This window comes from Nothobranchius furzeri, chromosome 8 (genome assembly GCF_043380555.1).
Source record: "Nothobranchius furzeri strain GRZ-AD chromosome 8, NfurGRZ-RIMD1, whole genome shotgun sequence".
NCBI classification, from domain to species: Eukaryota; Metazoa; Chordata; class Actinopteri; order Cyprinodontiformes; family Nothobranchiidae; genus Nothobranchius; species Nothobranchius furzeri.
Window position 1 is genome coordinate 58,448,344 of NC_091748.1, and position 16,834 is coordinate 58,465,177.

Sequence of the window (16,834 nt, forward strand, 5' to 3'; positions counted from 1 at the left end):
TTAGACCTAACATGAACAATAAAAACAAAAATCAGTTGATCAATCTAACATCTCTGGACACAGTTATATCAAGTCAACATTTGAAATCTGATCAAATTAAGTCTAAAATACTCCTTCAGCTGTAATATTTATGTAATTTTCCCTCCAGACGTTGATGAGTGTGAGATCGGAGCTCATAACTGTGACATGCATGCTGCTTGCATCAACGTGCCTGGAAGCTTCAAATGTCGCTGTCGAGATGGCTGGGTGGGAGACGGCATCAAGTGCATAGGTGAGTAGGTTGTGATCAGATAGTTTCCTTAATAAATATGAGTTCATACATAAAAGAGAAATACATAATTTGTCATTCCACATTGAAGTTGAACTCTTTTGTCTTCCTTCTGCAGATTATGATGAGTGCTCCTCAGAGGACCACAGCTGTCATCCCAATGCAGACTGTGTCAACACGCCAGGGTCCTACAGGTGTGCGTGCAAAGATGGCTTCAACGGCGATGGCTTTTCGTGCTTGGGTAAGACTGAAAATTAAAGCATTTCCTGCTTTTAGTGTAGGAATAGAATGAAAAATACAAGCCTCAAAGTCAGACAAATACTGAGTATACCTCTGTTTTCTAGTAAATCTTAAGTTCCTAAAGAGCCGTGAAGCCTTTATGTTGTTTACAAATCTAATCATTGTATTTTGTGCTGTCTTTTAGACATGGACGAGTGTGCCGATAACGTCAATCTCTGTGAGAACGGCCAGTGTCTGAATGCTCCTGGAGGCTACCGCTGCGAGTGTGAAATGGGCTTCACTCCCACTGAGGACAGCAAGGCCTGCCAAGGTGCTGCTCTCGCTTCTCTCTTCTTCTCTTTCCTTGAAAAGAAATGCAACTTCAGTGTCACCTTTTCTTTGCTGCCTTTGCCACCCACAGACATCGATGAGTGTAATTTTCAGAACATCTGTGTGTTTGGAACGTGCCAGAACCTTCCAGGGATGTTCCGCTGCGTGTGTGACGAAGGCTACGAACTGGACCGCAGCGGAGGGAACTGCACGGGTAAATGTTGCACGGAACAGAGTCTGGTTGATGTTTTCTTACCAAACCACAATCATACCGTTGGTATATGTCTTTGGTCTAGTCTAATAACATGTGTACGAATGTTACACCATCCACTTTTTAATATCGCCTTTTCTGCATTAGTGGAATATGTGTCAACGTCAGTTTAATGATAATAATTAAAAATTAAAGTAATTCATGTGTTTTCCTCTCAAATAACCTAATAGGTTCACATATTTTAGTGTGTGTGTGTGTGTGTTGCAGACATCAACGAGTGTGCCGACCATGTGAACTGTCTCAATGGACTGTGCTTGAACATACCAGGCAGCTATTTGTGTAACTGTCCTGCTGACTTTGAGCTCAACCCCACTGGAGTGGGCTGCGTGGGTGAGTTACGCCCAGAGGGTTTGAAAGTTTACAAAAACGCTTTTAATGAAAGTGACTGTCATTTTTTTTTTGTAAAATAATGTTTGAAGGATGGAAAAACATTGTTTTCCAGGGTTAAACGAGTACACAAAGGTACCGTTCTCATCCCATACCAACTTTATTTGTAAAAGCAATTTAAAATGCAACACCAAGGATGCACAAAGTGCTGCTCACACACATTAGCAACAACACTAAAGAACACACACACACACATTGTTAAAGAGTCTAAGGCACTGTTCTACCGTACAGTTAGATGTAGACACAGAACTACTATGTTGGAAGTTACAGCTCAGCAAATGCTGGGTTCGCATTCGGGTTTGAAGCTAAGTAATAAAAATGGGTTTTCAGGTGAGATTTAAAGAAGGGAGTTGTTGTGGTCTTGCTTAACCTGCAAGGGCATGGCGTTCCACAACCTGGGCCTCGAGAATGCAGAGGCCTTTTCCCCTCTCATGATGCAGCGCCCTTTCGGGAACTTGAGTAATGATTGATCCGCTGATCTCAGACAACATCTCTGAATGTATGGCTGAACGAGATTGGCAGCCAGTGCAGAGATGCCATAACTGGTGTAATGTAGTCAGATCCATGCACCCCGGGAAATGCCACAGCATTTTGATACTTCAATATTGTTAAGATTTTGATTCATTTTCTTCCTTAAAAGCCATCTATTGCACCCGATAACTGCCCCTCTCTATGTAAAATAAACTCCTGGAAACAGTTTAGTATTTTGGTGCTGTCAAGGCCGGATTAACCATATGGGCAACTGGGCCATTGCCCAGGGGTCCACAAACTCTAAAGGGCGCAGGGCAGCAAGGGCACGAGCAAAATACTGTATCTGTAATCTCCCGCTTTATATTAAACTAGGGTGACCATACGTCCGGTTTTCCCCGGACATGTCCACTTTTCACTCTCTGTCCGGGCGTCCGGGGGGTTCTTGTATTGATGAAAATGTCCGGTTTTTCATCCAGGAGCAGGGATCGAATTATGGGGGAGCTGGATATCCTACACATCCAGGGGAGCCGGAAAAAACGTGTTCTACCTATATTACATCATTTATGGACTCTTCTGAGCAGAGAGCACAGAGCGATGATCGTTGGTGTGCAGCGCTCCAGGCTGCTGCGTCCAGCGCACGGTCCATTCTCAAAGTGGCGCAACCAAAAAACAATTATTAATACACGATCGTTCACGTCTTCACATGTTCTTTACTTTCTGTCTTATTTGTGCCTGAAGCGCTCTGCTACTGCGGAGCTCATCACCTGTGCTGCGATGACTCCACCTCACTGAGGCAGCATCAAAACATGCACTCCGCTTTGCGGTCAGGAGATCCCTTTGATCTGCTCAGAAGTAACTGATGAGGTGAAAAAGTAAGAATCCAGGCAGCAGTTTTTCTGGAGAGTTTAGAGGAGATGCAGGAAGATGAGAGACAGACAGGACAGAAAAATAGTTAAATAAAAACAAGAAAACAAAACAAAGTGCTAAAAAGTAAAATGTAGGTAGATTTATCTCCACTACACATTTTTACCTGTATAAAACAATAAGTTACACACATGTCATATTTATACATCTGATACAGGTCAGATCACCTTCAAAACTCAGTCACACACCCAGGGCCGTTTCAAGGCATTTTGGGGGCCAAGGCAAAAACGACATGGTCACCCTATATTAAACAAACTGTCCACCCGGGCTTTTGCGCTGCACAGAGACGCTTCGCTGCCTATGACTTTGAACGTCAGTTGAGAGTCAGTCTCATGCAGACTGACCAATGATGAGAGGGCCTCAAGTTAAGACCCTCTCCTTATTGGTCAGTCCACACAAGGTGGGTCAAAGGTTACCCTGAGCGGGTTACGTGAAGTCAGGCATTCAAGTATTGAGTATATTTACTGCATATTACAGTAATATATCCTGTATGTGACCATATTATGGTGATCCTTGGGTCGTGATGATGGGGCCCTTGAATATTGTTGCCCAGGGTACAACAAAGTGTTAATCTGGCCCTGGGTGCTGCAGTATTAAACCTGACTGACTCGTTCATTCCTGCAGCTGTGCATGTAAAACTTCTATAACTCACACATCATTCCCTCCTTCTCAGATACGCGTGTTGGTAACTGTTTCTTGGATATTCTTCCTCGTGGCGACGGAGGAATCTCCTGCAACGCAGAGATTGGTGTCGGAGTTACTCGTGCTTCCTGTTGCTGCTCTGATGGAAAAGCTTGGGGGAACCCTTGTGAACTCTGCCCCACATCCAACTCCTGTACGCACCACAGGATCTCTACACAAAATATGCAAACTGTTTAATTGTTGCAAAATTATTAGAAAGTCACATAGATTTTGTGGCATGTTTATTTATTTATTTATTTATTTGTAGCGGAATATAAGACTCTGTGTCCAGGAGGGGAGGGATTCAGACCCAACCCCATCACCGTTCTGTTAGAAGGTAAACCATCCAGTCTTGTCTGTTCTCCAGCTGGATCCAAAAGGACAGTGATGTAATTATTCTAATTATTTTATAGATATTGATGAGTGCATGGAGCTTCCAGGTCTCTGCCAGGGTGGCAACTGTATCAACACCTTTGGTAGTTTCCAGTGTGAATGTCCAGCTGGCTACTATCTGAATGAAGAGACACGCATCTGTGAAGGTATCTGCTCAGTCTTCAGATAGACCCCATGTTGCAGATCCAGCTTTCCCTACTTAGTTGTATTTCTTATCTTTATTTCCAGATGTGGATGAGTGCTCCACTCACATTGGAATCTGTGGTCCTGGTACCTGCTTCAACACTCATGGCAACTACACCTGCGTGTGTCCCCCAGAATACATGCAGGTCAACGGAGGAAACAATTGCATGGGTGAGTGACATTAACACAGGTGTTGAAGCGTGAGCCAGATCTTGTGTGTGATTTACTCCCTTTTAATGCAGATATGAGGAAAAGCGTGTGCTATCGCAACTTTAACGACACCTGCGAGAACGAGCTGTCGTTCAACATGACCAAGAAGATGTGCTGCTGCGCCTACAACGTGGGCAAAGCGTGGAACAAACCGTGCGAGGCCTGTCCTGTTCCGTCCACCAGTGAGTTTCAACACAACTTCAGTTTTATCATTAACTTCGTGGATAAATGTCATTAAAACCTCTCCTCTGTGTCGATTCCTCCAGCTCAGTACCAGAGCCTCTGTGGTAACCTGGCTCCTGGCTTCATCATTGACATCCACACCGGGAAACCAGTTGGTAAGTTAGCATAAACTTTCAAATTAACATTGTTGGAGCTAAAAGTTGCATGATGGCATGCTTTTTTTCTTTTTCTTATTGCAGATATTGATGAGTGTAGGGAGATCCCTGGTATCTGTGCTAACGGAGTGTGCATCAACCAGATCGGAAGTTTCCGCTGTGAATGTCCAATGGGCTTCAGTTACAACAACATACTACTGATTTGTGAAGGTTAGTTTCTGTCTTATTGCTCCATTTGGTCCGTTGATCTGTCTGCTGCAAAAGAGGAAAACAGAGACTTTAGCTAGTGTAAGATCCCGTTTATAAGTGGGTCCACATTGGAGGCCCTTACAATAGTTTTCAAAAGGCACTACTTAGCCTGAAACATGCAAAGAGCATGAGGAGGTGGTATGCTACACAGAAACACAATTCAGCACAAAAATGGTGGTGTTGTGGGACATTATGCTCAGTTTTAAGGCATTTTCTTGAACTGACCCAGGAAATGGTTGCAGGCAGTGAAGCAGCAGGCAAAAAACTCCGGAGCAACCAGTGACTCCGCCTCCTAGCCAATCAGCGGCCGCAGTTGCGATGCTGACCCCACTCAGCACCGCCAGGTACCTCAGCGGAGCAAGGACTGAAAACTGGGAAATAATCAGATAAAAAATACCCAAATGTGCCGTTGGAAAAGGTTGTCAGGCTGAGCTGCACCGATTCGAGTTACTCTAGAGTACTGCTCATGGAAGATTACCTTTTGTCAGGAAATGAAAATCAAAAACTAAAATACAAACATGGGTTTCTCCTCCCACACCATCAGTTTTGTTTTGACAATGCAGGAGTTGGTAATTCAGCGTTAAGACACATAGTCTAGCATTTCTGTTAATTAATGTAATCATATCAACATACATACACAAGCAGAAATAACAGTGTGTACTCTCACATAAATACAGTGACTCTCACCCTCTGGCTGACTTTATACGACGTGCCTCACTCATTGAATTTAGTGCATCCTTTATTATTATGAATGATGTCTCTCTAAAGGCTCGTGTGCTGGCTCTGAATGGGATTACCTTGCAGAACCATCAGTCATCTAGAACCTGATGGTGACTGAACTGTACCGGAGCCAAACCGGCGCTGTTGTGTGTGTGTGTGTATGTGTGTGTGTGTGTGTGTGTGTGTGTGTGTGTGTGTGTGTGTGTATGTGTGTGTGTGTGTGTGTGTGTGTGTGTGTGTGTGTGTGTGTGTGTGTGTGTGTGTGTGTGTGTGTGTGTGTGTGTGTGTGTGTGTTAATTCTTGTCCACAAGCTGACAGCCTGCTCCGACCAGACAGTTAAAGAGGCCATGATTGATGCTTTCTCCTTCCCTTCTTCTATCACAGATATTGATGAGTGTAACAGCGGGGACAACCTGTGCCAGCGCAATGCAAACTGTATCAACATTCCAGGCAGCTACCGCTGCGAGTGCTCACAGGGATTCAAACTGTCCCCTAGCGGGGCCTGTCTGGGTGAGTCCAACACAAGTTATAGCGCAATCACGAGTCCATCGGGACCAAAAACATCCAAATTCTTTTTAGTTTCTAATTGGTGTCCAGACTTTTCATTTCATGATTTTCTATATCATTAAGTAAAATCAAGGAGCTAATTTTGCACACATCAAAGAAAGATAATCGTGTTCTAAATGACCTTTAGTATACAGAGGAACTTAAAGTGGCACCAGTACCCTGATTCATTTGTTACCCACCCATTTGAATCAGGTGTATTGTAGCAGAGAGACATTCCATACATGTATGAAGTTGACCCATAGGACCTGGTTTGGTTCACATTTATACGTACTGTAAAGTGAAAAACATACCCTCCTGAATGACTTTAATGAGTTTTTATTATTCTCTTTACTTTTTCCCAGATCGTAACGAGTGCCAGGAGATTCCCAACGTGTGCAGCCATGGTCAGTGTATCGACACACAGGGCAGTTATCGCTGTCTCTGTCACAACGGCTTCAAAGCCTCCATTGATCAGACGATGTGCATGGGTGAGGAGAAAACACAACGGACTGAGTCAGAAAAATCTGCAGAATGTTTTCACCCACATTAAAGGTTGTGTGTTTTGTGTTTTAGACATTGATGAGTGTGAGAGACAGCCATGCGGTAACGGTACCTGTAAAAACACCGTGGGGTCCTACAACTGTCTGTGCTTCCCCGGCTTTGAACTCACACACAACAACGACTGCATGGGTAGGAGTGGTTCACAAAGCTGTTTCCTTCAATGGTCAACATCTCTTTACTGGTTCAGCTGTCATCATTTATTCCTTGCATTTCAGTAGAGCATAGTGCCTTTTTCTAGCCATATATAACATATGGCCACGATCCATTGATAGTTCTCAGTCGTGGAGTGGGATCCACAGTTGTCTTTTAAACTGACAACAAACAACGTAACGTACTCATCGCTACAGATGTCAGTCAATGGGGTAGTCTGCTCAGTCACTGTAACATCTTGCCCACCTGACTGATAGAGCGCTGCGATTGGCCGACCAAACCAATAGAGTGCTGTTATTGGAATGCTACGGATGTCAGCACAATGGCCATACGTCATGGAAGAAGACAAAAATACATAGTTTTTCTAAAGAAACGCGCTGTGATTGGCCAGCCACAATACTGGCCGTGGCTGCGGAGGTTCCAATGGAGCGTGGCTAGACGACATGCAAAGCAAATTAATTTTGACTGTCTAGACTCTAGGCTAGCCATTTACAGTTACAGTATTACCTTGATTTTCTGCTCATCTTTTATTAGTATTCTTTAATGTCACGGGCAGAAAACTTTACCATTCTGTGTTATTTGTCCTTCTGATCGATGCTGCTGAAACAAAAACATCTTTGATCTTCCATCTCTCACAGACATAGATGAGTGCTTTTCGCTCCAGGGCCAAGTGTGCAGGAATGGACATTGTATCAACGGGCTTGGTTCCTTCCAGTGTCTCTGCCTCGAGGGCTACGAAAACACACCGGATGGGAAGAATTGCATTGGTAATTCTAATGGCATTACAAAGAAACATTTAGGGAACGTGTGACTTTTTAGAGTTCATAAAATGTTAGCGCTGCAAAAGCGTAACAGTGCTGTTTCTTGCAGATATTAATGAGTGCATCAGCCTGCCTGGGACATGCTCTCCAGGAACTTGTCAGAATCTGGATGGATCCTTCAGATGTATTTGCCCTCCTGGCTACGAGGTGCAAAATGAGCAGTGTTTAGGTAAAACATGTGTTAATCAAAATACACCTGTAAATTATATCATTAAATTCAGTGTCCTGGACACGAGGAATCCTGAAATAATCTCCAAAAGAGCATTTATACGCACTCTGACTTTTTTTGTCTTAGATATCAACGAATGTGATGTAGAACCAAACATCTGCCAGTTTGGCACCTGCACCAACACTCCTGGCAGCTTCCAGTGCTCCTGCCAGCCGGGCTTTGTTCTTTCTGACAACAAGCGGCGTTGCTACGGTGAGAAAAGCTATTGTTTAACATTTAGATGCTGCAAATCTCAAGCAACTATTTTGACAGGAAGTTTGTTTTTCTCTTGGCAGACACCAGGGAGAGCTTCTGTTTCACCAAATTTGAGGCGGGCAAATGCTCCTTCCCCAAGGCCTTTAATACCACCAAAGCCAAGTGCTGCTGCAGCAAGATGCCTGGAGAGGGATGGGGACTTCCCTGTGAGCTGTGCCCACGAGAGAGCGATGGTGTGCAAATAAAAATAAAAAAATACAGTTTTTAAATATTAAAGTGGTGAGTAATTTTTTTCTTTGGTGGTTTTCAGCTGCCTTTAACACTCTGTGTCCCTATGGTCACGGAGCTCTGCCTGGACTGGGCGACACTCGAGAGGGTAAGTGCTGCAACAACAACCTCCTAAAAAAGACAATGGGAAGAGGGTCATTTGTGCAGATGTGGGGCAACAACCTGTTTTTCCTTTTCCTGTGAGCAGATATGAACGAGTGTCTGGATAACCCTGGAATCTGTCAGAATGGGATTTGCATCAACACAGACGGTTCTTTCCGATGTGAATGCCCGTTTGGATACAACCTGGATTACACTGGAGTCAACTGTATCGGTGAGTGGTTAATCCTCTGGAGGCAGGCGTTGCAGATTTGCAATGTTAAAACTTACCTACCTGGTTACTTCACATACGTATTTCATTTCATGAGCATTTTTTAACTCAGAAGTACCCCTGAAGGACTTAGTTGTTCCTCCTTTTATCAAAACTTAATTTGAGCCTGAGAGGGTTAAGGCATAAAGATGCAAAAATGAATAAATCTTTAAAGAGCAACAAAAAAAAGCCTTTTACTTGTTGTTGAAATACCATCAGTGGCTCTGATTTGCAAAAGCCTCATGGAAGTTGCCTTCTACCCTTATTTCCTGCATTAGCTGCTGATAGAAAGTAGATGGGGAAGTGCTCGGGTCAGGAAAAGCCAGTCTGATCTATGTCACACTGAAAATTAATGTTCATGGATTCACCCACCTTAGCTCGCATCTGCAGAAGGCTGTGTTAGTATCCAGGAGAGAGCAGAGCATGTCTCAGCTAGTAGAAGCTAACTGTTAGCATTAGCAAATCCACAACATGACAGAACTCCTTCAGGCTTGAGTTGTTTGTGGAGGTAAAACATCAACATTGCAAATCAAATGGAGGCAGTGGAAGAGTTGTGCTGCTGTTAGCCAATCAGAGATGAGATGTCCAAATATCATGAATATTAATGATTAAAGCCATACTTTGCAACATTTTTCATATTTTTAAGTCATTTTCTTGAGCCAGTATGTGCTAATTCTTGTCTGCAGATTTGCATATTTTGTATTTTATTTTTGTCTTACTAAAATCTGCATTAATGCTCAGAATTGTTGTTATATATTCAGAAGAGGACTTGCCTATTTTCTCATGATGTTTAAACTTCTGCTTAATGATTGTAAAGTTCAACTCAAATGATGGTTTGTTTCTGCAGACACCGATGAGTGCTCCATAGGAAACCCGTGTGGAAATGGAACCTGCATCAACGTGGTGGGAGGGTTCGACTGTACGTGCCAGGAGGGCTTTGAGCCTGGACCTATGATCACATGTGAAGGTTAGTGAAAACACTCGCCTGCATGGTTACGCTTATTATTAAGAAGTGATTTAATATAAGTTTACTACTTTTCTTCTCAAGATGTCAATGAGTGCTCCCAGAATCCTCTGCTTTGTGCTTTCCGTTGTGTCAACACCTTCGGGTCCTACGAGTGTATGTGTCCTGCTGGTTATGTGCTGAGAGACGACCAGCGAATGTGCAGAGGTGAGATCAGCTTTGCGTTGCAACTCTGTTTTTGATCCATTTCTGTGTGTAATAGGATAAGTTATTGAATTATATTTATTGCATCTAAAATTTCTGATAAATTACCTCACTCTTTCATCCCCCAAAAGATCAGGACGAGTGCTCAGAGGGACTGGATGACTGCGACTCTAAAGGCATGACCTGCAAGAACCTGATAGGAACCTTCATGTGCATCTGCCCTGCTGGCATGCAACGGCGACCAGATGGAGAGGGTTGCATGGGTGAGTGATAATAACATTTAGCAGGATCTGCGCTCATCTCTACTCCTCTCATCCCCGATCTGTTCTGCAGACCTGAACGAGTGTCGCGCCAAACCTGGCATCTGCAAGAACGGTCGCTGTATCAACACGGGGGGAAGCTACCGCTGCGAGTGCAATGACGGCTTTGAGCCGAGCTCAACAGAAACTGAATGTATTGGTAAGACACCACCTGGATTCACACTCCAGGAATTAAAAAAACTGGTTAAGATGTCCTCCCCTTTATTCTAAACACAACTGAAGGATTAACAGAAAGAGAGAATTTGTAAGAAATCTATCTGCATATGAAAATGGTTTTCCTTTCGTCCTTCAGACAACAGGAAGGGTTTCTGCTACACGGAGGTGCTGCAGACAATGTGCCAGCAGTCATCCACCAACAGGAACAGTGTGACCAAGTCAGAATGCTGCTGTAATGTGGGTCGAGGCTGGGGATCACAGTGTGAACTGTGCCCGCTCCCCGGTACCGTACAGTACAAGAAGATGTGCCCACTTGGACCAGGCTACACCACAGATGGTCGAGGTGAGAATGTACTCAAACATGAAGTGTCACTTTTAAGAACTCAAAAATAAATCTAAATGAAAAAAGGCAAGTTCAAGAAACAAAAGGAAAACTCTCTAACTCTGAAAAAGCATTTTCCAAATGTCTGTTTTGCCAGACATCAACGAGTGCCAAGTGATGCCAGATCTGTGCCGAAATGGTCAGTGCATCAACACCATCGGATCCTTCCGCTGCCACTGTAACGTGGGATACAAGGCCGACTTCACTGCAACCTCCTGCGTCGGTGAGGCTGATCTCCATCCTGATGTCTCTTAAATTATCCCTCATGCAGGCTGCCATGATGAATCATATTACCAGATGTTTTGTAATCGTTGTCGACCTTCAGCATCTCTACTCACAATGATTTTTTTTCAGATATGGATGAGTGCTCGTTGTCTCCAAAGCCCTGTAATTTCTTGTGTAAGAACACAGAAGGCAGCTACGTGTGCTCCTGCCCCCGAGGATACATCCTGCAGCCAGACGGAAAGACCTGCAAAGGTAGAAGCACTCAGAGCTGCACATGGACGTAGTTTAGCATCTGCAGCTGATTGCAAAGTTTTATCAAGAGATTTATTGTTCACCTTGAAAAATGTATGATAACGCTAAAGATTTAACTTACTTTTCACTCTATTAATTCTATTTTTATATTTTAAGCTTCATACATTTTCATGATTCTTTTTTCTTTTCATTAGATCTGGATGAGTGTGCAACAAAGCAGCACAACTGCCAGTTCCTCTGTGTTAACACCATCGGAGGTTACAACTGCAAGTGTCCTGCTGGCTTCACTCAGCATCAGACTGCCTGCATTGGTGAGTCCAGATCCACATCAGAGAAAATCTATAAATATGTGCAGATTTCTGGACACTAAAAAGTCATAACATGGATTTAATGGAAATACACAATATATTTCAAGCTTTTTTTTTAAATGTATATTTGTCGTTCTTTGCAGATAATAATGAGTGTGCAGCCCAGAACAGTGCTTGTGGTTCTCGGGCGTCATGTGTAAACACTCCTGGAAGCTTCAACTGTGAATGCTCGAAAGGTTTCTCCTTGGACAGCTCGGGCATGGAGTGTGAGGGTGAGCAGGCACAAAATACTTTTTACGTATTTTAGTAGAAAAAGATGCCTTCTTATAAAACCAGAGAGTGTGGAGGGAATCAAGCTTGTGTTCATTTTCCCATCAGATGTTGATGAGTGTGGTGGGAACCACCGCTGTCAGCACGGCTGTCAGAACATGCTGGGAGGCTTCCGCTGTGGCTGCCCTCAGGGTTACGTCCAGCACTACCAGTGGAACCAGTGCGTGGGTGAGTCACCATCACTCCAAAGTCTGAGGTCTCCATCCTGATTATCAGGACGGGCACATCCTAGGGAATTGTGCTGGGAGACAGAAACCTGGAAAAGATACTTGAAAGGCTTTTTGAATTGCTGTAGCTGTGGTATTTTTAGAGATCTGCTGAAATTTTCATCAGCCAATCGTTACCAAGTTGAATGGAATAGAATATAATCTGATATAGAGGCTGATAATGACACGGTTTGTCCTGGTTGAGTAATCTTTGCGATGCCCTGAAACTGGAGGGCAAAAGGGTGTGTGTCATGCTATTTTACACCTTCCAGAGCAACGGTTGGCACATTTTGATCAAATATTACTATTGGCACAACCAAGATGTAATTTATGTTGAAATCCATATTTTTTTTCATGACTCATTACTTCTACCTGGAGATAAGACACTTAATAATAATAATAATGCATTGAACTTATATAGCGCTTGTCAAGACCCCCAAAGACGCTTTCACACACTCTCACATTCACACACTGCTAGTGATGGTAAGCTACTTGTAGCCACAGCCGCCCTGGGGAGGTCTGACAGAGGCGAGGCTGCCATTTGGCACTGTCGGCCCCTCTGACCACAACTAACACAGGCAAGTTGGGTGAAGTGTCTTGCCCAAGGACACAACAGTAGGATACCCCTGACGGGAGCTGGAATCGAACCCATAAGGCAACCTGCTCTACCACCTGAGCTACTGCTGCCCCAAACTTGGACTGAATGAAACCCTGTCTCCCACCATGCCCATGTGTGAACTGCACAACAGTACACAGCTGCAGACCCGAACACCACAGATGCATGCTTGCTGCAGATTCACCGTCATGGATCACTCAGCGATCTCACCTCTGAGGATTCTTGGTCGGGTAGACAATGCACTATAATGCGCACAAACACACACACACACACACACACACACACACACACACATACACACACACACACACACCACGAACAGAGAAAAGCACCTAAGATGGTAGCAAAGTTTCCAATGTGTTTGGAGAATGAAACGGCTGAGGAGTAGTCTGTGCGTCTCGTAAGGGCTGTTGATGATGTTGATACATGCACTCGACTGAAAAATCGGCCTCAAAGTCCTCTTCCAGCAACAAGACCCCTGCAGCAGTCATCAGTAAAACTGAACTTGACTCTTGTTTTTCTTCACTGCCATTTTTCAACTCTGCAACTGGGATTCTGATCCCATTCTTTATTTTGGTTGAGCAGTTGTGTTATTAACTTATTACATTAAGTATATGCATTACACTCACTGTTAAGACATCAAAATGATGTCTTCTGGTGTTATTACAGGCTCTAGTAATATTACAGGTGTCAAAATGGCTTCTTCACACCTGGAGGCAGACTTTCCCTTCGTGGTCGGCAGTGTGTGGGTTCCTTTTATGGATTCAATAAGACACGAAGGATTAGACAATTGTCCATCACAGCTTGGGGCTTTATTTTCAGTTATACAAGCAAGTTATTTAGAACAGCGGGTTGCCAAATGCCAGAGCCTTTGGCCAAACCTCCTCAAAAAAGCCTAAGTCACATCAAATCAGAAACTATTTCAATATTTTTACTGACGCCAGCCTTTCATAACCAGGAAATGGACCTTACACACACGAGTTGAAACTGGTTAGGAGCCACCATGTTTCCAGCAGATTCTGGACCAAAACAGCTTGCTGTTGACTTCAGATAAATATTCTTACTGGAACTGATCTCAAACCTTAACTGACAAAACAGGACTCTGGCGTTCTGCAGAGCACGTGCGACCTTGGTTCACAGGCACACCTTTTAGCCCCAACATAACAAAGCGAGAGCTGCTGTTACTGGCTGCAGCCCACCTTGTGCTCTTTGTAGCCAACCACAATCTATCATTTTTGTACTTTAGCGTCCATCTTTACGGTAGCAATTCACTGCATAATAAAGCTACCAGAAATCTAACACACACGGTCTCAAAACAGGAAGCTGTCATGCTGCGAGCAGGAGGGTTGGACCCAAGATGCAGAATACCCACATACAATGGACCAACAAACACTGAGAGACAAGACAGGGTTTTATACACAGAGGGAAGCAATTAGGGAAACAAGTAGCAGGTGTGTGGGGAGTAAGCTGAAGGGATCAGGAGAGACTAATTAACTAAATAGGGAAGGAACACAAAGGAAGAAACAGACTGGATAAACTATACAGAGAACTAAAGATAAGAGAACTAATAAACCTGAAACTCTACACCAGAACAAACACAAAATCCATGGGGATACTAAACTAAATGGGATGGGATAACTAAGTATAAAGTGACTAGGGGGAAACATGAGGGAAACCAGGAGGGAGCTGGGGACTACAAGGACGCAGCACCTGACCGAAGCCGATTTCATGGTATTTACAACAATAAGGGTAATGCTGATTAATTAAATCAGTCTCAGAACGTTAACTTGAGTTACTTGCTAAAAATATGTTTCAGCTTTATTAATTTCAATAGTAAAGGCAAACTATCGGATCGGGACTCGAAATCGGATCAGATTTGAAGTTAAAAGATTGGATCTGGAGCCTAAAATGCTGATCGGGACATCCCTAGTTCCAATGGAGTGTCCCTAGACCAAACTATGCAAAGCAAGAATTTAGTCTAGTTCACTACGCTATATAAAGACGGCTAAATGCCTCGTAGTACATCTCGCCGCCATTTCGCACCACTTTCACTTGCAGTGGAAAAAATGGTGAGGGTGTTTTCATGAAGAAATAACTTAACTTGATTAGGTTTGGTTTTAGAAGTTTAACCTCAATACTAGCAGTTTCAGAGGTTTACTTGTCTTCAAAGCCTAACCAGGGACTGTCTGTAAACCTCTCCTACTTTTTTCCTTTAGATGAGAATGAGTGCCAGGGCGGGACGGTTTGTGGCTCAGCTTCCTGCTACAACACGCTGGGCAGCTTCAAGTGTGTGTGTCCGTCCGGCTTTGACTTTGAACAGAACAGTGGTGGCTGCCAGGATGTGAATGAATGTATGACAGGCACTAACCCCTGCATCTATGGCTGCTCCAACACTGATGGAGGCTACCTGTGCGGCTGCCCTGGAGGTTTCTTCAGAGCAGGACAGGGGTGAGGAAATGCAGAGGGAGATAACATTCAGGAGATTGCATCATGACTCGCCCCAGGAAAGGATCTGTGGATGTTTTTTTGTGTTGAAGTGAGAATGATTTATTCTTCTGTGTTCTTGCAGTCACTGTATAACAGGCTCAGGTTTCCCAGGCCAGCTTGTGGAGGGAGACGAGGATGACAGCCTTTCTCCTGAGGCCTGCTACGAGTGCAAGATCAATGGAGGAGGAAAGAATGGGCGACAAAAACGCAACACTGATGGAAATGAGCTGAATCAGGTAAGTGTGTTCACAATCAGGTCCTCAGTCTGAAGTGGGCTGCTTTTGAATATCTGTGAATCACTTTGTATTTTTATGCTCCATAGGAATCACATGTGAGTATGGCCAGTGTGGACACCCAGGCATCCATCCCCATGAACATGTCGCTGGGCTCCCTGCTCGACAAAGAGCCCATCCTGGAGTTTCTCCCCGCCCTGCAGCCCCTAGCGCATCACGTGCGATACATCATAACCCACGGCAACGCCGATGAACACTTCCGCATATTTGAAAGCCGTGATGGAAAGAGCGTGCTCAGGCTTGGCAACAGGCCGCCTCTGCCGGGATCGTACCGGCTAGAGATCAGCAGTCTGCCGCTGTTTGGGCCACGCAGGCTACATCAACTAGAGAAGCAGCACGATAGTGACTACCTACAGGGAGAAATAGGAGGCGCTCTGCGCATCAAGCTCCACATCCACCTGCACTGAGCTCAGAGTGTGCAACTGAGTTTTAACCTTTAACTCAATAACTTCTCCAGCCAGACGCCTCTCCTCTTAAAGGACCATCCAACCAGCGGGGCTGTTACAGACTATCAAAGACTGAGACGATCGACCCAACTTTACCACCCCTTTGTTAGTCGTCAAGTTATAGGTTCATGTTTTGTACGTCTTTTTTTTCTACGCTGACACCACTCCTGACCCAGCGCTCATCTTTTAGATGCAAAGAGGTGTTTTTGTGCTTTGACCGAGGCTTGATACAGTAAAAGCAGCAGACGTAACGAATCATGTAGCACTTGTTACAACATGTGTGACATTATTTAAACTGAAGGTCTGCATTTGTGTAAAAAAGTGTAACTATTGTCTAAGAGACCTGGTCCAAGGACAGTTACACCTCTCTGTGATCTTGTAATTAACACTGGGGGTAAAGAGCCCCCCCCCCCCCCCCCCCCCCCCCCCAGTAATGTAGTTTTTCATTTTATGTGTTTCTGCTCTCTGAATAAAAAAAGATTAACACGAAGGACTGCAACATTTACACAGCATTTAAGGTTCTTACGTTCATAACTCTGTACTAATGTAGCTGGATGCCATCCAATCTTCAGATGAGAGAATGAGAGAACAGGCTGTACTCTGCTCTGATGTGGCTGACTTGTGTTTCTGTCCCGCTGGGCAGTGCGATGCAGGGATTCGTGTGCTTTGCGTGTGTGTGCTGTCATGTTTGGTTACCTCAGTACCTCTCGCTGAGTGTGGACACCATGCTGTGATGATGACTCTACAACAAAAGAGGGTGCTAGTGTCCCTCAGCGCCCATCTCGAGCAGGGAAACACCGTTCAGTAGCTAAAAGACTTGAAAGAAGCTAGATCAGGTTGAGTTTGTATTTTTTCTCCTTTA

The 16,834-nt window shown here is 44.2% G+C and overlaps 1 protein-coding gene across 1 annotated transcript in view; it reads left to right on the top strand.

Annotated features, from left to right (window-relative positions):
• Positions 1-16,153, top strand: part of fbn2b (fibrillin 2b) — an 86,546-nt gene extending 70,393 nt beyond the window's left edge. Inside the window, exons 32-65 of the mRNA XM_015970542.3 lie at positions 149-271; positions 387-509; positions 693-818; positions 909-1,031; positions 1,296-1,418; positions 3,544-3,705; positions 3,820-3,888; positions 3,965-4,090; positions 4,173-4,298; positions 4,370-4,519; positions 4,604-4,675; positions 4,760-4,885; positions 6,029-6,154; positions 6,553-6,678; positions 6,764-6,880; positions 7,540-7,668; positions 7,772-7,891; positions 8,018-8,143; positions 8,227-8,379; positions 8,457-8,522; positions 8,622-8,747; positions 9,631-9,750; positions 9,832-9,954; positions 10,083-10,214; positions 10,285-10,410; positions 10,564-10,770; positions 10,907-11,032; positions 11,164-11,286; positions 11,481-11,597; positions 11,738-11,866; positions 11,973-12,092; positions 14,963-15,194; positions 15,316-15,469; positions 15,556-16,153. Coding sequence (XP_015826028.3) covers positions 149-271; positions 387-509; positions 693-818; positions 909-1,031; positions 1,296-1,418; positions 3,544-3,705; positions 3,820-3,888; positions 3,965-4,090; positions 4,173-4,298; positions 4,370-4,519; positions 4,604-4,675; positions 4,760-4,885; positions 6,029-6,154; positions 6,553-6,678; positions 6,764-6,880; positions 7,540-7,668; positions 7,772-7,891; positions 8,018-8,143; positions 8,227-8,379; positions 8,457-8,522; positions 8,622-8,747; positions 9,631-9,750; positions 9,832-9,954; positions 10,083-10,214; positions 10,285-10,410; positions 10,564-10,770; positions 10,907-11,032; positions 11,164-11,286; positions 11,481-11,597; positions 11,738-11,866; positions 11,973-12,092; positions 14,963-15,194; positions 15,316-15,469; positions 15,556-15,933 — 4,625 coding nt within the window. The 3' untranslated portion in view covers positions 15,934-16,153. The remainder of the gene's footprint in view (positions 1-148; positions 272-386; positions 510-692; positions 819-908; positions 1,032-1,295; positions 1,419-3,543; positions 3,706-3,819; positions 3,889-3,964; positions 4,091-4,172; positions 4,299-4,369; positions 4,520-4,603; positions 4,676-4,759; positions 4,886-6,028; positions 6,155-6,552; positions 6,679-6,763; positions 6,881-7,539; positions 7,669-7,771; positions 7,892-8,017; positions 8,144-8,226; positions 8,380-8,456; positions 8,523-8,621; positions 8,748-9,630; positions 9,751-9,831; positions 9,955-10,082; positions 10,215-10,284; positions 10,411-10,563; positions 10,771-10,906; positions 11,033-11,163; positions 11,287-11,480; positions 11,598-11,737; positions 11,867-11,972; positions 12,093-14,962; positions 15,195-15,315; positions 15,470-15,555) is intronic.
• The last annotated feature ends 681 nt before the right edge of the window (positions 16,154-16,834 follow it).